Source organism: Babylonia areolata, chromosome 6 (genome assembly GCF_041734735.1).
Source record: "Babylonia areolata isolate BAREFJ2019XMU chromosome 6, ASM4173473v1, whole genome shotgun sequence".
Taxonomy (NCBI): Eukaryota; Metazoa; Mollusca; class Gastropoda; order Neogastropoda; family Buccinidae; genus Babylonia; species Babylonia areolata.
In genome coordinates, this window is record NC_134881.1 from 21,764,089 (window position 1) to 21,784,659 (window position 20,571).

Consider the following 20,571-nt stretch of genomic DNA (forward strand, 5'->3'; position numbering starts at 1 on the left):
TAGCCAGGATGTATTACCAAAAGAAATGCAGGGAACAACCCTGCCCTGCTGTTTCACACTACAATCCATCCCCTCTACTTCAGCACTGCCTCCTAGTTTGTCAATGATAATTCAAAAACAGGGAGAAAAAAAGAAGAAAAAACAAGAGAAGCAGTTTCCCTGTGGCCCTTTATAAAAAACAAAAACAAAAACAAAAACCAATGACGAAGAACATTTGCCCAACACACACACTCACTTACACAAGAGTTCTGAAGCCATAATGACTCCAGTTACAATTTCCCTGCATCATCTCAACCAACACATTCACTTGCAGCCTACATCCCTTTTTAAAAAGAATATCTACTTATGCTCCCTCATCCCCACACAACTGCGTCAAAATTTGAAACAACCGTCAGAGCAAAATAACAATGACACTAACCATGAATAAACAACAAAACCAAACATGGATAAAAAACAAAACCAAACATGGATGAACAATAAAAACAGAACATGAATGGACAATACAACAGGAATATACAAATCTACTAAACATGAATGAACAACACAATGAAGCACAGATGAACAATACAACCAAACATGAATGAACAAAACAACTAAACATGAATGAACGACAACAAAACTTAAAGTAAATAAAAAACAAAACTAGACACGAATGAACAAAACAAGTAAACATGAATGAACTACATAACTAAAACATGAAAGAACAACACAACTGATACATGAACTAACAATGGAACTAAAGCACAAAAGAACAACAACAAAATCAGTCCCCCCAAAACAACAACAAAACTAAACACAAAACAACAACAAAACAAGAAATCACCACAAACAACAAACATTTTCAAACATGTTCCGAATACCATATTGGAATGCTTGGATCACAGAATACACAGCCTAATTCATGGGAGAAAAAAAAACAAGGACAATAATAAAGAAGAAACTCAAACTGCTTCAACTTATCTCAAGTCTGAAAGCCCTTCCAGGATCATCAGTGGGACAACAGAAGAAAACGGTGGTTTGTTTTATTTATCATGGTGATGGGTTACCCTGACTTTTCTCCTCTCAGTCCAGGTCTGCGGCACATGAGCTGCTTCAGGCGTGATTTTTGTTTTTTTTTTTTTTTTTTTTTTAAATCTTTTTCTCACAAGCCTTCAGGACTCTCTGGTTCCGGCACAAAATAACGGGGACCGTTCACCTGAAATAATGAAACCTCTACACATTTTACATTAGTAACTAATAATCAGAGGATATGTTCACAAAAAACATACTCTATAATCATGTACATACACCCCCCCCCCCCCTCCACTCCCCCCACCCAAATAAAAACCAAATCAAAACGCACCCTACAAGATAATGGTAACAGACATAAATATACAAACCATATCCTATATAATCATGTTTTAACACACACACAAACTCAAACACAAGAACAATACCCTATCATGACTATATAATTACACACAATAATAAATAAGCGCAAACATACACACACACACACACAAACCATACCCTACATGATTAAGCACATGAAACTCAACACACACACACACAAACACACCCTACACAATTATGTCACACACATACACACAAACACATACACAGAAACCAAACCCTACATAACCATGATATATATATAAACACACACACAAACCATACCCTACATATGAATGTACAGACACACACACACACCATACCCTCAAAGTGAAAAGATGATAAAGAAAGAAAAGAAACCATACCCTACGCAATCACATCTTTTGACACTTGCACACACACAGACACACACATACTACTCTCTCTCACACACACACATACTACTCTCTCTCACACACACATGCACACACACAGAATACTCTCACACACACCCACACACACCATAACCCTACACAATCACTCATTTTCTTATTCCAGTCCCAATCACCTTCACTAATCATGGGATTTGAGTTTTCTTGCCACAAACAAGGCCACACCAGCACCTACCTTAATGTCATGCTCATGTATAAACTGGGGAACATCCAGCTGGTCTGGGTTGATCTTTGTGTACAGGTACTGTACCCCGCTCAGACTGTGCACCTTGGGCTTAATGTCTGATGCTGTGAACGTCGTGAAAAACCAGGTGGCCAGCTGCAGTGAAGAACAAGAAAAAGAAAAGATATCATATTTCATTCCATTAAAAAAAAAGAAAAAAAAAAAGAAATCATTTATTCATGAGTTAGTATTGTGATATTTTAAAGTTTCAGTTTCAGTGTCTCAAGGTGGTGTCACGGTGTTCAGACAAATCCATATATGCTACACCATATCTGCTTGGCAGATGCCTGACCAGCAGCAAAACCCAACACGCTTAGTCAGGCCTTGAGTGCATGCACAGATACTTGTGTACATATCAGATTGGATTTCTTCAACAGATTTTTCCCAGAGGCAACACTCTCATTCCCATGGGTTCTTTTTCAGCGCGCCAAGTGCATGCTGCGCACAGGACCTCCTTTTATCGTCTCATCCGAATGACGAGACGCTCAGTTCCATCATCCAGTCAAACTTGGGAGAAAGGGTGAGAGCAGGATATGAACCCAGAACCTCATGGACTTTGTGCTGACATATGAGCGTCTTAACCATTTAACCATGGTTAAGACATTTTCAAATGAAGACGTCTTGAGACATGTGTTATCATGACAAGCGATATTATCTGTAGCACACTTCACTTACTTATTCTGCTGGTCAGTTCCTTGTCCTGCTCTTTATCGCCGCCCCCCCCCCCCCCCCCCCCCACCACACACACTCCTGAACCCCCCTCCACATGAGCACATACGCAGCAATGCCACTCACATACACACACACACCCACACACACCGCATGTGCATACACATGCACATACACCACACACACGCATATATATACACACATATGCATGCACACACACACACACACACTCACATACACATACAAGCACACTCACGTACATACGCACACGCACAGTCACATACACACACACACTCACATACACACAAACAAAATGCACACATACACACATAGAAAAGACCCTAGCAGCTGGACCACTTGAACTTCAGCCCTGTTCCTGTCTGCTACTGTACCTGTGCAATGTGTGTCTATGCCCGACTACACTTCCTCTTATTTCATTATATTTTTGCATACAAGCAAATGCCTCTTGTGCTTTGAAAGTGTGGTATCATCACCACACATTACAATTCACACATTGCATAGTTTTCTACATTACTTAGTAAGAAATATTAAAATATGTTCATTGTTATGCCAATCATATACATCCTTCAAATATTTTCCTATAGTGTTGCATGGGTTTTTCTTTAATGATGCAAGTATAATATCTTTTTAACATATATTATGTTTCACAAATTCATGTGACAACTTTTCTTATGCTGGCACTTCCCCAATGCAGTTCCTTTTCTTTCCCATAAGAAAAAAACCAACCAGACGAAGAAAAAAAACAACAACAGCAACAACAACAACAAAAACTGTGTACAGTCACACAGAACTCTATACAATCTTTTGTCAGATTTATTCACCTGTGAGGCCTAAAAAAACAAAAAAACAAAAACAAAAAAAAACAAACAAAAAACCCCCTCAAATACATGACTGGCACACCTACACAAACACACACATAACGTCAATGTATGTTTTAGCACCTGCATGCATACACACACATAGAAAGAACATAATGTTAACAATAAATGATACAGAAAGTAAATACGCATGACTCAAAGTACCTTTGACCACCATGTTGGATGAACGATGTAGAAGTTTTTCAAATTCTTCCTGTACCTGAAAAAGAAATCACCAGTGACACAATGAGAACAGAATTATCTGCTTGCAGTTTCACAGTTATGCCCCTTCAGACACGACAAAAAAAAAAAGAAAAAGAAAAAAAAAAGAAGTTTTTGTGTATGTGGGGAAAAAAGCACCAAGGAAATGTTACTTTTCCAGTCTGTCTTGTTTGAAGCATTATCTGGCACATACCATACATACCTGTCACTGATAGTGGAAACCAAGACTTTTTGTTTCAGTGCAGACAAATAATTTTTTTTCTGAGTCACACTCACATTGCACACAAAAAAACCCATAATTAAAACGTTATATAAAAAAAAAAACCCAAAAAACCCACGAAAGTTTTGTGTAACTATTGTTTTAAAAAGTAATGTGGATAACACAATAAACAAGGAATATGATACAATGATAAGACCATCACCATGACAAGAAATATGATACAATTACAACAATAATAAAACTCTTATCATGAAGAGAAACATTTCATAGTACTACTATTACTACTACTACTAATGATAATAAACCTCTCAGCATAACAAGAAATATGATACAATAAAATTAACTCTTTCGCTGCCATAGAAAACTTTTGTTGACTAAGCAGTTTACCACCACAGGTGACTTCAGTTGACATCAAGCTTGACAACAGCAGCCAACTGTCCAGCGCGACAGGAAACTGACATTCTCCACACTACTTGACCACGTTTGAAGTGAAAAAGTCCACTGTGTTGTTTTGACACAAACCAAATTGTGTGACTGAGAGTGTCTAAAATACTTGGTGCTGGGGGAATGATTTTAACACCAAAACTTGGTGGCAAAGAAGTTTAAGCATGACAAGAAATTTCCTCTTATTCATTCTTCTTTGTTAGTGGGCTGGAACTCCCTCGTTCACTGGTATGTACACGAGTGGACTTTTACGTGTATGACCATTTTTACCACACCATGTAGGCAGCCATACTCCGTTTTCAGGGGTGTGCATGATCGGTATGTTCTTGTTTCCATAACCCACTGAACACTATGGATTACAGGATCTTTAACATGCGTATTTGATCTTCTGCTTGCGTATACACATGAAGGGGGTTCAGGCACAAGCTGGTCTGCACATATGCTGACCTGGGAGATTGGAAAAATCTCCACCCTTTTCCCACCAGGCGCCGTCACAGAGATTGAAATGAACTTGGGACCCTCAAGAGTGAAAGTCCAACTATTGTGCTCGTCGACAAGAAATATAAATATGAAATGACAGTGCACACACTGACCGGTTGTCCAGCATACTGTAGGCGTATTTGAGGTAGTTCATGGGTGGGTGGTTGGCGCCGCTGGTAAGGGTGTGGAAGTAGACCACAACGTAGGGGGTGTCCACCACTGTGTCCATCACCTTCACCATGTACAGCAGCACCTGTCCAACACACCAACACACACTGTCAGTCACAAACACACACACACACATGCACGTGCACATAGCGCTAGTCCAACATACCATCACCCACTCAATCACACACACATACGCAGTTTACAGCAGCGCCTGTCCAACACACCACCACTCACTGTCAGTCAGTCACATACACACACACAAAGCATCTGTCCAACACACCACCAATCACTGTTACACACACGCACACACACACAGAGTGTACAGTAGTACCTGTCCAACACACCACCACACACTGTCAATGTCTAGCAACACCTGTCCAACACACCAGCACACACTGTCAGTCAGTGCATAGCAACACCTGTCCAACACACCAGCACACACTGTCAGTCAGTGCATAGCAACACCTGTCCAACACACCAGCACACACTGTCAGTCAGTGCACAGCAACGCCTGTCCAAGACACCACCACATACTGTCAGTCAATGCACAGCAACACCTGTCCAACACACCACCACATACTGTCAGTCAATGCACGGCAACACCTGTCCAACACACCATCACATACTGTCAGTCAATGCACAGCAACGCCTGTCCATCACACCATCACATACTGTCAGTCAATGCACAGCAACACCTGTCCAACACACCACCACATACTGTCAGTCAATGCACAGCAACACCTGTCCAACACACCACCACGTACTGTCAGTCAATGCACAGCAACACCTGTCCAACACACCATCACATACTGTCAGTCACACAAAACACAGTGTACAGCAGCGCCTGTCTAACACATTACTACAGTCAGTCAAATGCAGACACACATGTCCATATTTTTTTTATTCACTGAGTTTAGTGGCAAGCTTAAGAAGGCAGGACCCATTCCTCTCCTTCCGCCATTTTAACCTTCCCCAACTGAAGTCAGGTACCCATTCACACCTGCATGAACTGAGGAAATGCTGAGAAAACGTCTCTTGTCCAAGGACATAACAGCACCTTGAAACATGTGAACTGTGATCACTGGTGAACACTGGATCAGAAATCCAATGCCTGATCCATTCTGCCATGGTGCGTCCATTTACCCACAAAGAAAATGCATTCCATTAAGTCTGTGGTGGCGTTGTTACCTACTCCATCATCTGCACCATTTCAGTGTCATTAATCCTACACTACTCATTCAGACTCCCTTACACACAACACATAGCCACAACTGGGTTCGTCTGCCACAAGTATCAGTGTTGGCAGTCCAAAGGGAACTACTGATGCTAGGTCACAAGGTGGTTGCAAACCAGAGGACACCCTGCACTGCTGCAGAATCACTTTGCTGGTGTTCAGCAGTGCCTGTCATCCTATTCTGACTCTGAATTATACACAGCATCATTATATTTTTTTGGTTAAAAATCTGTATTTGTGCTAAGGGGAGGGGATGAAGAGGTGAGGGATGAGTGGTGGTGGGCATATGGAGAACAGGAACGGGCTTGAGGGCACTTGGTCCACTGGCTTCTCTGGACTCCTAGTTTTCACCATCAAATGCGAAACACTCAATGAAAGTTGCTATTTACATAAACAAGGCATTTCAGTTAAGGTCATGGTACATGGAAGGATAATGTAATTGAAAACCCCTTGGCATGCAATGTGAATGAACGCTGTTTTCTTACATTTGATTTTCATCCCTGCCCCACTGTTCCCTTTGACATGGGCAAATTGCCCAGTTCAGTAAACTATTTCTCTTGTCTTGTCTTATCTTGTCATTGGCTTTCATTACATGATTTCATAAGCCTCTGATAAGGCATAGCCACGTGGTTAGTGCTATGGACTATCAATACTAGGGTCCTGGGTTCGAATCAGGACTGCATGTTTTGTGTTAAGGGTGGCGATTTTTCCAATCTCTCAGGTCAACATATGTGCTGACCTGATGCTGCCTGAACCCCCTTCATATGTATATGGAAGCAAAACATCAAATCTGCACCTTAAGGTTACATGTCACTGTTTGGTGGGTTAGGGAACACAAACGTGTCCAGCAAACACACCCACTAAAACAAAGAGCATGGCTGCCTAAACAGCAGGGTGAAGATGACCATACAAAAAGAACTCATCTTCAGCAATCTTACCCTTTGCATATCCACGTCTTTGACAGAGATGTTGGATCCGACGAAGACGATGACTGGTCGTCCATGACGATCCACACCACTGCGGTACATGCATCTCAGAGAGGCGATGTCTGTTAAATCCTCTGTGCGGGCTTTTTTCAACAGTGTCTCATACCTACACACACACGCAAACACACATACACACACAAACATGTAAACAAGCTCATAATGCTTAGATCTCATACCTACACACACAAACAGACATAAATAAAACAAGTTTCATAATGCTAAGATCTTACACAGGTCTACACACACAAACATGAATAAAAAACAAGGCTCATACACTTAAATATCAAGTTCACAAATTTAAGTTTAAAAAAAACGTAAAAACTATAGTAAAAATGTAAAACAACAACAGAAATCTATTTTTGCAGTTTCATTTAGCATAGAAGGTGCACTGTAAAGGTCCACAATGTCCAAATTCTAAAATCAAAAGATTTCAATCCAAACAGACACAATCCTGACTGTTACTGACAGCCAATTTTCCAATTTGGTGTGTGGATGTAACATTGATGCAATATGCCATGTAAACAATAGTGTTTTTGTAAAGCACCCAGAGCAGATTTCTGGATAGTGCTATATAAGTATCCATTATCATTATTATTATTATCATCATAATTAAATCACACTCGAACATCTACTCACACCTACAACTGTCAACAGATTCACAAACGCAAAATGAAAGCTCAAAATTATAATACACAGAATGATAGGCCACCAATAAAAACAAATCATCAAACTCCAGAACTGATTTTATCCATGACTTGCAGAGGCTTTAAGTTTGCAAGCATCCAAACATGCATACACCATGTATGTATACACAAACACACAGAAAGAATCCCATTCACACACACTAAACTTAAACATGCATTTTTTTTTTTTTAAAGACACACTTGAATACAATCAAACACACTTGAAGAAAATCACACATACACAACACTTGAACACAATCACACATAAACTCAAACACAATCACACATACATGAATACAAACTCAAACCAAACACAGTCACACATATGTATATACTCGCACACAACACAATCACACACACATACACACACACTCCAACACAATCACACACACACACTGGCACACATACATAACAAAATCACTCATGTATATATATATATACAAACTCAAAAACAATAACACACATACAGACACACTCAAACACAATCACACACATATATGCACAAACATTAAAACGCAATCTCTCTCTCTCTCACACACACACACCACAAAAAAACAAAACAAAAAACAAGCATACAAACAAAAAAACCACATCACCACCATCACACCTGCGTCGTGCCTCAGCTCGGCGGTACTCGGCAGCAGGGATCCCCTTCAGCGCGCGGGTCTTGGAGTTGTCGGGGTGTTCCTGCATGCTGGCAAAGGGGTGATGACCCACGTCCACAGCCACTGATGTCTCAAAGGCCTTGTTCAGGTCGATGGTCTCTTCAAACTCATTCTGACTCTCTGACTCTGGGATGGGAAAAAAAGAAGAAAAGAAAAAAAAAAAAAAAAAAAAGAAAAAAGAAAAGAAAAAAAAGATCAATGCTTAACATTGATGGTTCGGTTTGTGGACTGCTGCCACTGCGACAGACAAACCAGCATGTGGCCTTATATGATTGTATGGGAAACTCAGAATGAGTGGCGTGGGAGTAATGGCACTGAAACGGTGCAAATGATTTGGCAGCAAAAAAAACAAAATAAACCCCCCCCCCAAAATTTTTTTTAAAATCAGATCAACGAAGTCCATCGTGGAGAATGGGGACATCAGTGACTCTGAGATGAGAACTCAGTCCAAAGACAGATGCACAAACACATCCACACTGTGGGCAGGCAACAGCAAATAAATAAAAAGGAAAATAAAATGAAATGAAAGACCAACATGGACAGACAGTGTGACAAAGGATTTATCTCTTTCTGGTAGGAATCAAGATATATCTAAAACACAACAAATGATTTTTTTTTTTTTTTTGGATGCCCAATCATCTGCACCATTTCGGTGGCATTACTCCCACGCTGCTCATTCTGTGCCCCCCATACACAGCCACACCCAGGTTCATCTGTCACAGCCCCAGTGCCGGCAGTCCACAGGGACAAAAAAAGATTTTTTGAAAACACAAACTTCAAAGACTGCTTCACAACAGGATGTGGTTATGGTTATTTTGATTTTACTCTATTGATATTCTAACAATATGACACCTTACCTGAAACAAGATCTTTCTTCTTTTTTTGCTAAAAGAAAACAGAACAAAAAATAAAAACTCAAGAAGCACTGACATAATTTACAACAGACAAAGGACCAATAATGTAGTCCAAGAACTTACTCTTACTGTGAGCAATCCATAAAATCCTGTCAACAGGCTTGTTAAAAGAAGGTTAAGGTTAAAGGTCCAACAGACATTTACAGTCATTGGAACAGCGATCATTCACTGTGTATTGGACTCGGCACAGAAAGGCAGGGCCCAGTATTCTCCTTCCGACGTTTCAACTTTCCCCAACCAAAGTCAAGTACCCATTCACATGTGGGTGGAGTAAAGAAAACTGGAGTGAAGTACCTTTCCCAAGGAGACAACACCATGCTAAAACAGGGCCTCAAACCCTGATCAGTGGTGGACACTGGATCCAATGCAAGATTCTGCCACAACCACAGCACCTCCCATTTCATACTTAAACCCTGAGTGCCCCATTGTGTGTAAAAAAAGTGCCCTGGTGTTGACAGAGCTCCAAAATGGAAATTTCCATCTGCGTCATTGTGGGAATTTTCCTGCTGCAAATTTTTTATATTCTTGTGAAATTGTTGTAGTTGGATAGTGTGTTCACTGTTCCTTTCAGGAATGTACAGGTTAAAAATAGAATCTTTATCAAAAAAAATTTTCACCCACCATGACCAACTAGTTGTCACTGAGTATAAAATAGGCTTAGCACTGCAAAGGTTAATTCAAAAACCTCTTGAAAGCAGACTCAAAATGAACTATAAGAACAGACTATCCAGGCAAAATGATAGGAAAAATGATAGGAAAAACAAATAAAACTGCACGCAGGAAAAAACACCCCCCCAACCCCCCAAAAAGGGTGACGCTTTAGTGTAGCGACGCACTCTCCCTGTGGAGAGCAGCCTAAATTTCACACAGAGAAATCTGATGTGACAAAAAGAGAAATACAATACAATACAAACCACCTTCTATATCATCTAAACAACACACACACACACACACACACAAAATCAAGCAACAATATCAAAGACTGACTGTAAGCAGCAAAGGTGGGCTTGTCAATGATTCTGATCTGGCGCTCTTGGATGACAGGCTCCCCATCCTCGTTGCCCAGGTCTTTGGGTAACTTGCTGACTGAATCCTCCTCCTCCTTGATATTCCGAGGAAAGTACAGTGGCAGCAATTTTCTGTAAATTTCCTGAGGAAAAGGAGAAAACAAAATACAATACATCCAATCATAACCAAGTGTATAGAATTAAAAAAAAAGAGAGAGAGTGTGTGTGTGCTTACTCTTATTTTTTGAAGACTGTGGCACATTCCTTGCTTGTCTCTATCATTTGAATGAGTTCTAATAACATTCTAATGATGGTGTGTATGATCTATGTGACACACCGAAGACAGAGAAATATTACTTACTGTATGTGTGTTTGTGTAAGGGTGTGTGCGAGTCTGTGTCAGTAATTTAGTGTATGCGTGCATGTGCATGTGTGTCAGAGTATAAAGTGTGTGTGTGCACACTCATGCCACTGAACCAACAAATGACAGAAAACTATTGCTATGCTCACATATGTTTCATCGTTGCACACAAACAGCAGTGAGTCCAGGGTGTCTGGGAACTTCTCCAGGAAGCGCCTGACTGTTCCTGTCACAAACAACAGCCAGAAATAGTTATATCATTATAACAATGTTTTTGATAAGAACTAGACAATGGACAATGATAAGGTACAAGAGATTATTTTTTCTCAGTAAAACATCATATCATGATGGTCAATAGATAATGAATCCACACACAACAAACACACACAATGTTGTATACACACACATACACACACAGTGACACACTTTAATTTAATTATGATATGATATTATGAAAACCAGGAGGTGAAGTTGCACAACCAAAGAATGAAACCAACCACATTTATTGATTCTACCAACATTTAATGACAGACAGTGACAGAGAACTCAGAACTCAAAACGTTTTTTATTCAAGGATTAAGATTTTAGGCATGGCCCATTCTTCCAATCTGTCCTTGCTAATCTACATCAGTTACAACAGCACATATATATTATATATATATTCAATGGAGAGGGGATAAAGAGAGAAGAAAAAAAAAAGTCCTGCAGAAAGAATATGATAAAGAACACACACACACATACAGATTGACAGGTGGATAAAATGACAAATGTTTTATTGAGGATAAACTGGATAAGCTGAAAGCTTCTTTACACCATGCCCTCACACACACACACACACACACACACACACACACACACACACACAAGCACAAAAGAAGAAAAAGAAAAAAAATTGGTACGGATACTGTAGACAGTAACAAAAAAAAAAAAAAAGAAAGAAAAAAAGTTAAACGCAAAACATAAAAAATAACATGGAATATAACTCAGTTTCACACACACACACACACACACAGTGACACACACACACACATACATACATACCAGCTTACGCACACATGCATACACATGCTAATATACACTAATACTTCCGAGCTCTTTTCCCTGTTCAGACATTGTCAGAAAGCAAACGAAAAAAGTTATAGTGTAGAAGCTCTCACTGTAAGCTAAAACAAAACATGGCATACAAGAATTGTTTATAATTGTTGAGAGAGAGAGAGAGAGAGAGAGAGAGAGAGAGAGAGAGAGAGAGAGAGAGGGGAAGGGGAACAGAAATATGTCATCAGTATGGACAACTGGATGACTAAAGCCACATTGTTGTTATCATCAAATCCACATATGACTGTTGTAACTACTACCAGTACTACCATCACCAATATCACTTACACAACAGCTATTGTCACCATCATGATGGAATGAAATGAATACATTCATGCATGCATACAAATTAGAAGAAAATGAAAGAAATGCAAACAAGGAAACAAAACAAAGTGAATGAAAAGAAAATAGGACAGAATAAGAACAAGACCAAAACAAGAACAAGGAGAAACAATAAAAAGGGATCCAATAAGTTAGACATACATATATAAATACCGTCATTGTTACTGCCAACGGTCGCTTCTATATATCTGACTTGAAAGTAGGTAGAGAACTGCTTGTTTGTATGTGTACAGGGAATGAGTTCCATAGAGAGACAGACAGACAGAGAGAGAGAGACAGACAGACAGACAGACAGACAGAGAAAAAGATCTATAGATACATGTATGTACAGGTAAAAACAGAGATTCAGAGACAGAAACTGAGAAAGTAAAACACACACACATGACACAGATAAAAAAATTTTTAAAAAGGGGGGGGGTGGGGTGGAGAAAAAAAAAGAAGAAAAAAAAAAGACAAGGAGAGGTAGACAGGCAGACCAACAGAGTAACAAAAACAAAATACAAAAAAGAAATAGAAAGAAATGAAATGAAATAACATTAGCAATGCACATGAGGTGCCAATCACCTGACAGGAAAGGCAAACAAAAGAAAACAGAGCTCTACTTACGGATAGCTATGTGAGCTCCTTCCTCAGGGGGGTAGGACCTTCGCATGGTGTGGATGCAAGCCAGCCCCAGAGACCGGATGGCGTTTTCCCTGGAGTCACAGTACAATGCAAACTACCACTACCAGTTGTTGGGAAAGATTTTATTTCTGACTCACATTTCTTCTCTGACATGGCACTGTGTAACTGCTAGTGAAAATATCATGTACACGTGCAAATGTGTGTGTGTGTGTGTGTTTGTGTGTGTGTGAGACTGTGACTGTGTTTGCATGCATGCATGTGTGTGTGTTTGTGTGCGCACGCGTGTGTGTGTTTGTGTGTGAGTGCTGATGTGTGTGACACTGTGACTCTGTGTGTGCATGCATGTGTATTGTGTGTGTGTGTGTGTGTGTGTGTGTGTGTGTGTGTGTGTGTGTACATGTGCATGTTTGAGTGCATGAAAACTTCACCCTGACCTAGGTATCTGACAGCTGGCATTTCCTTTATCTGTCAAGCCTTTTTTTTCTTCTATTTTTCTTATCTAATTATAGAATGGCTCCACTCACAACTGACACACTTCAAAGACAAAGACTGACTTGACTCATGGTCTTACCTACACAGCTGAAGAGTATTTCGGTAGGAGCAGTAGAGGGCGCTCTCAGCAGCTGTGATGTACTTGATGTTGTAGCGAGGCCCGACTGTGTGGATGACATATCGAGCAGGTAAGTTGTAACCTTTGGTCAGTTTGGCCTCCCCCGTCTTACACACTGAAATCAATGACAATGCACTGCATGTATGCATATGTACACAAAAACATGTGCACATATGTATGCAAATTTGTACACATCACACTGAAGACTACAGATGTATGATGGAGTCTCCCGTCGGTCCGACGGATGAGTAGGCAGGCAGGCTTATCTGTCAGTGTGTGTCCTCATATGGGAGAAGAGGCCGATTCTGGATGCGCAGCACTTCCCACAGGTGTTGGAAGGGAAAACTTCTCCAGAAGTTGAGCCCTGCTTCCTTCGCTCACGCTTCTCCTTAATGGCCAGCATTCTCTTGTTTTCAAATGTCTTTGTGCCACTAGAGCACAGCATCCTCCAGCGACAGTGGTCAAGGGCATCAGTTTCCCAGGAAGTGATGTCTATGTCACAGGCTTTGAGGTTTGTCTTCAAGGTGTCCTTGAAGCGCTTGCAGGGTCTTCCAAGTTCACCGTGGCCTTCCTTCAGCTGGCCATACAAAAGCATCTTCGGGATCTTGCTGTCTGTCATGCGGACAACGTGTCCTGTCCAGCGTAGCTGGCACTGGATCAGCAGGCTTTCGATGCTGGGCAGGCCGCTCCTCTCTAGGACCTAGAGGTTGGAGACCCTGTCTTGCCACTTTATGCCGAGGATCTTTCGTAGGCATCTCTGGTGAAACTGCTCAAGTTGTTGAATGTGACGGCGATACGTCATCCATGTTTCACAGCAGTACAACAGGGTGGTCAGCACAACAGCTCTGTAGGTTTTCATCTTGGTGCTGAGCCTGATGCCTTTGTTGTTCGACAGCCTTTTGTTGAGTCTGCCAAAGGCGGAGCTGGCCTTGGCGATGCGCAGCGTCACTTCTGCATCAAGGGTTCCGTTGCTGCATAGGGTGCTGCCCAAGTAGCAAAACTTGTCGATTGACTTGATCTCTGTGTCGCTGATCTTGATTGCAGGAGGGGGGGAGGCACTGGTGTTCTGTGAGCTAGCCGGCTGGTACATGGACTCGGTCTTGCTGAGGCTGATGGTGAGTCCAAAGCGTCTGCAGGAGGTTGAAAACCTGTTCATAATGAACTGCATGTCCTCATGGGTGTGTGCAGCAAGCGCACAGTCATCAGCGAAGAGGAACTCTCTCATCAGCGCCTCAAACACCCTGGACCTGGCATGGAGTCGCCGCAAGTTGAAAAGTTTGCCATCTGTGCGAAACTGAATGTAGATGCCCTGGTCACAGTCCTGGAAGGCGTCAATCAGCATGGCAGAGAAGAGAATGGAGAACAGTGTGGGTGCTAAGACGCAGCCCTGCTTCACTCCATTTACCACAGGGAACGGATCCGACATGTCAGTATTTTCCTGTACTCTCGCTTGCATGCCATCATGGAAAGACACAATCAGCTGGATTAGACTCTCTGGGCAGCCGAACTTTAGGAGGATCTTCCACAGACCATGGCGGTTCACCGTGTCAAAGGCCTTAGTCAGGTCTACAAAGACCATGTGGAGCTCCTTGTTCTGCTCACGGCACTTCTCTTGCATCTGGCGTACAGCAAACACCATGTCACATGTTCCCCTGCCTGAGCGGAAGCCGCACTGTGCTTCAGGGATGACTGAGTTGGAGACATGGTCAACCAGTCTGTTCAGTATGATGCGGGCGAAGATCTTGCCGGCGATGCAGAGGAGAGAGATTCCATGGTGGTTATCGCAGGATGTTTCGTCTCCCTTCCATTTGTAAATGTGGACAATAGAAGCATCCTTGAAATCCTGGGGGACCTCCCCTCTCTCCCAGATAGACTGGAATAGGGCGGTCAGCTTGTCTGTCAGCACCTCGCCTCCATACTTGTAGATGTCAGCCTGGATTCCATCCGCTCCTGGTGCTTTTCCTGACGTTGTCAGCTTCAGGGCCTTCTGGGTCTCGACCTTGGTGAGAGGGGCAGCTAGCGAGTCATTGACTGGTAGCTGTGGGAGGGCTGCAATTGCCTCGTCAGATACGGACGAGTCCCTGTTGAGGAGGGTGTTGAAGTGCTCTGCCCAGCGGGCAAGGATGTCTTTCTTGTCTGTCAGGAGGGTGGTCTGGTCCGAGGCTCTGACAGGGATTGATCCTGTGACTCTCGGCCCATACACAGCTTGGAGACAATCATGGAAGGTCTTCATGTCATGAGCATCAGCAGCGGACTGAAGCTCTTCGGATTTTCTATCCCACCAGGTGTTCATCTCATGCAGCCTCTTCTGTACGAGTTGCTTGGTTTGCAAGAACTGGTTCTCCTTCCTCTCGCAGTCTTTATTGGGAATGTGATCCTGATGCCGTATATGCAGTGTGTTCAGGAGCTTGGAGATTCCAGAGTCGTTCTCATCAAAACAGTCTCTGTGGCTCCTCTGTACAAAGCCGAGTGTGTCAGCTGCTGCTGTGTACACAGCATCTCTAAAGGTGCTCCATACCTCTTCTACATCAGTCGATGCAGGAATTTCTTGGAGAGCTACTTGGATTTGCTGCTGCAGCACGTCCTTGGTGATAGGGAGGTGGTGGATGTTCAGCTTCCTAGGGGGTTTCTGCCTGGCTGGTTGGAGCTTGTGTACAAGTCTGATGTTCATCTTGCTGCGTACCAGGCGATGGTCCGACCAACAGACTGCTCCTCTCATGCAGCGTGTAGTGGAAACATCACCTCTGTCCCTCTGCCGGACAATCACATAGTCCAGCATGTGCCATTGCTTGGAGCAGGGGTGCACCCATGTGTTCTTGTACTTGTCCGCTTGTTGGAAGAGGGTGTTGGTGATGGTCAGTCCATGCTGCGCACAGAGTGAGAGCAAAAGCAGTCTGTTGGAGTTGCACTTGCCGGTGCCGTGCTGTCCTAGGACTTTTGGCCACGAGGAGAAGTCCATGCCGACGCAGGCATTGAAATCCCCAAGGATGATCAGCCTGTCCTTTCTGTCTACTGCTGAAATGGTGCGGCTGAGCTCCTTGTAGAAAGCTTCTTTGATGTCATTAGGGTTGGTCATCGTCGGGGCATAGCAGTTGATGACTGTGGTGAAGCGATCCTTAGACAGCTTCAGACGCAGGGTCATCAACATGTTGTTTATCCCATGTGGAAGGCTGTCAAGCTGTCATGCAAGTTTGGTTCGTATGGCAAAGCCCACGCCTGAGGTTCTTGGGGTGCCATCTGGCTTCCCAGTGCAGTAGAAGGTGTAGCCCCCTCCAACTTCACCCGCAAACCTGGTTTCGCTCAGGGCTGCTATGTCCACCTGGTAGCGATCAAGCATTCTAGCAATGAGCGCTGTGCGTCTTTCTGGTCTGTCATCTCTGTCTAAAAGGGTGCGAACATTCCAGGCACCCAGTCAGGGCATGACTCCTGGTTCTTTTTTTTTGTTGTTTTTGACCGCTATTGTTAGATGTCCAAGTAGGTGTGGTTTCCTACTAGGTACTAGGTGAGGCAGGCTTTGTTTGGGGATCCTTTTATCTCCCCTTCCCCATGTGGGGAGAGCAGTGCTGTCCCTAAAAAGGGCTGCTCTGACACTGTGGGAGGATATGGGCGCCGCATCTGCCCCAGTCTATGGCGGACTACCATCACCCCACAGCCGCCTACGTGCAAAGTCATGACTAGGAACTGCCAACAGCATCCTCTGCCTGTCCCCGTTACCACTTCTCCATCGCCGCAGGGCTTGGGAAAGCTGGGTGTCAAAGGGCTAGCTCGTCGTTCCGACATTAGCCTGGTTGCCTGACCAGCACAGGTGACTTTTTTTTAGTGAGGAGTTGTGCAGTCCCTTCCCCACTCTCTCGCCTACCGACGCTCACAGTCCCACAGGTGCAGATACTGCCACGTGTAGGACGGCCTCAGCAGGTGCAGGTTTTTTCTTTGGAGCTCCATCTCCTAGGGGGACTTCCAGCCAAGGATAAGAGCTCCCCCTAACCTTTGGTCATCCTCTTCCGCCTTCACAGCCGTTGGGAAAGGTTTCCTCCTCCGCCTGGTCCGTCGTTGGGAGACTTCACATGCGGCAGGTAGTACTGGGTTACATGGTACCAGCAGCAGGGCAGATGTATACATGTACACTAAACTGAACAATGCATTGATGCATAACTTTAAAGAAAAAAAAAAAAAGAAACACTTGCAAAAACACCCACAAACACACACACTACATCATTTGTATATATGCTCATATATGTATATATATATATATATATATATATATATATATATATATATATAATGTACACATGTATTCATCATTCATGTGAGTAGACCCACATAAACACACTGAAAAAAAATCACACTCAGCAAGCTTACCTCTAATGTCTTCCTTCACTTCCTTCACAAGAGATGGCCCCCCTTGATAGAAGATTTCATCACTGATTGGATTTTTGTCATTCATATGTTCGTTGGTTGGGTGGACAATGGCATGCACATTCAGCAGAGTCAAATTGCCAGTGCTGCACATTTCAAACAATATAGCATTACTTGTTTGACTACATATAATGTGCAAGCACTCTGTGTGTGTGTGTGTGTGTGTGTGTGTGTGTGTGCGTGTGTGTGTGTATGCATGTGTACCTGTACCCGTGCCTGCATGCATCTGCATAAGCAAATAAATAAATCATCCATACAATTAAGTATAAAAATTACCATATAATTAAAATCATAATGTTTAAATTATAATCTTATTAGAGTGTCTAGTCTATTCCAGATACTGAAACTAGGACTACTTGGAGTAGGACATTGGTTTTTTAGTTTGTCCCTCGTTTTTTTTTTCAGTTTGTCCCCATACCCTTCAATTATAATATTTCATTTACATTGCGCCTTTCATTAAAATACTTTTTTTTTTTTATACAGTAATGCTCTAGGCACATTACATGAGTAAAATATAAGATAAAAGAAACACTCTACACAAAAATCACAACCACATGTAAAAAATCTCCAAAAACAATTCCATGTAAATAATACACTTTGTCACAGTCACCCTAAAACAGCGAACTGGACCAAATCATCTACGTAATAAAAAACCAAGCATTAATTTAAAACACGCACAGATGAAATGCACACACCCCCTCCCCCCTCACTCCTCCCCACATGCACACACACGGAGACATATGCGTGCACACACACACAAACACACATTATGATATATGAATGCATGTGTATACACACATGTCTGAAACACACACACACACACACATGCACACACACACACTCACGCACACACATGCACATGAGCTCAAATAAGATTTATACTATAAGTATAACAACATAAAGAATTCAAAAGTTTTAAGAAAAAATAAGGGATAAAAAGCACATAATACATGTTCATCATCATTGATAAAAACAGTTTCAAATTCACTGTAAAACACCTCCAGGGATGGAAACAGAAAACAGTGGGTAAAAAGGGAGGGGATTCAGTTATTATGCTGGAACAGATAGGTTGACCCCAGGTCAGATTTTGTCCCCTTCTTGAAAATGGCTGTCATCTCTGCCATCTTCCAATCAGCAGGCAATGTACAGATTATTATCTATTGTCTGTAATGTCTGACTGAATAAGAGATTATATGGGACCACATCTCTTCTGTATCCTCCATAGTCCATATGTAGAGCTGACAAGTCATGCACTTATATGAAACTTGTCAATTGTAAATAGTTCTGATCAAATTTTCTATTCTGCTACACTTAATTACCATACCTTTTGTAGTGTGGATATCTTCAAATTAAACATTAAAAGGTCATGGCCACTTCTACCTATAGCTGTATATATATGGGTCCTGGTATTCTACTGTATCTGAAACATGATACTTTTATTGCTGACTCAGTCAGTCAGTGTTGGTTGCTTGCCCTGCCTTCTGTAAGTCAAGAATTTTAATCCTTTGAGTGAGGAAAACATCCTGCACAAGTTGATCTATAAAAATCATATTTTGTCTCCTTTTTCACTGGTATCTCATTTCACAAAAGAAAATTAAAATCACCCATAACACAAACTTTATCATATAATGCATGAGTCAGACATTTCCTCTCCACTATCCTTTAAAAAAAATCAATTAACTAATTATTTCATACGAGCAGAAATGGTGTAGAGTATGAATCAGTGTGCACATTTTGATGCCTTGAAACACTGACTGCTCTCCCACAGGGCAAAATTCAATGCACAGTTGATGGGAAGGTGTAAATTACACACTTTATCATGAACTTACCACAATATAATTTTGGAGTTCAAGTCATTCCGCCATGGAAAGGGGGACTCTTCTTTGTCTGCCAGAGGGTCTCGATCACTTGCCTCTGGCAAAAGAGTGAAGTTCCATCGGGTCAACTTGTTGATATCGATCAGATCATCTCGAGTGCCCAATGGCTCTGGAATCGTTTCAGCCATCGTTCAGCTAGTGTGTTTCACCCCCACAACGAGCAATGGTTCGATGACCTCTTGAGTCACAACCTTTGTTTGGTCAGAGTGCAAACCGAATCTTGCACTGACAGTTCTGGATTCAGTCACTGGTGATAACAAAATTAATGACCAGTGTCAGTTTCGATGGGAGGAACTATTATACAGCCGTGGCGATGATGAAAGATGCCACCACAGTTTGAGTGCAAGATAAATGCAGTGATGATTCCTTTTGTCTAGACTAATATTTTAAAAACACTGCCACACAGTGTACTGCTCTGACAATCTAAAGGAAAAGCAGGCACTGTCTCATCTGATCATTCGCCATTTTGTCCAGTCATGTGACAAAACAGACGCTATGTGTTTTCATTTTAATCATGATAATAAATTCAATATTGATGTAATAAGATCTGAAAAGTAAGACAGCCGCTTGATGTTGTTAATAAACCATAGAAGCAAAACATTTTAACCAATGAGATAATTATTGCTAATGGACTCTCAAATCATTTTGACT

The 20,571-nt window shown here is 42.0% G+C and overlaps 1 protein-coding gene across 1 annotated transcript; it reads right to left on the reverse strand.

Annotated features, from left to right (window-relative positions):
- Nucleotides 1–1,102: 1,102 nt before the first annotated feature.
- Nucleotides 1,103–20,332, reverse strand: LOC143283321 (protein GDAP2 homolog). Its single transcript, XM_076589519.1, has 12 exons — nucleotides 19,873–20,332; nucleotides 17,987–18,129; nucleotides 13,589–13,742; nucleotides 13,000–13,088; nucleotides 11,106–11,182; nucleotides 10,576–10,738; nucleotides 8,617–8,800; nucleotides 7,279–7,432; nucleotides 5,052–5,191; nucleotides 3,738–3,792; nucleotides 1,978–2,121; nucleotides 1,103–1,195 (listed from the first exon to the last, which is right to left on the reverse strand). The coding sequence occupies exons 1-12, from the start codon at nucleotides 20,046–20,048 to the stop codon at nucleotides 1,142–1,144; spliced, it is 1,533 nt and encodes a 510-aa protein (XP_076445634.1). The 5' UTR covers nucleotides 20,049–20,332; the 3' UTR covers nucleotides 1,103–1,141.
- Nucleotides 20,333–20,571: the final 239 nt, after the last annotated feature.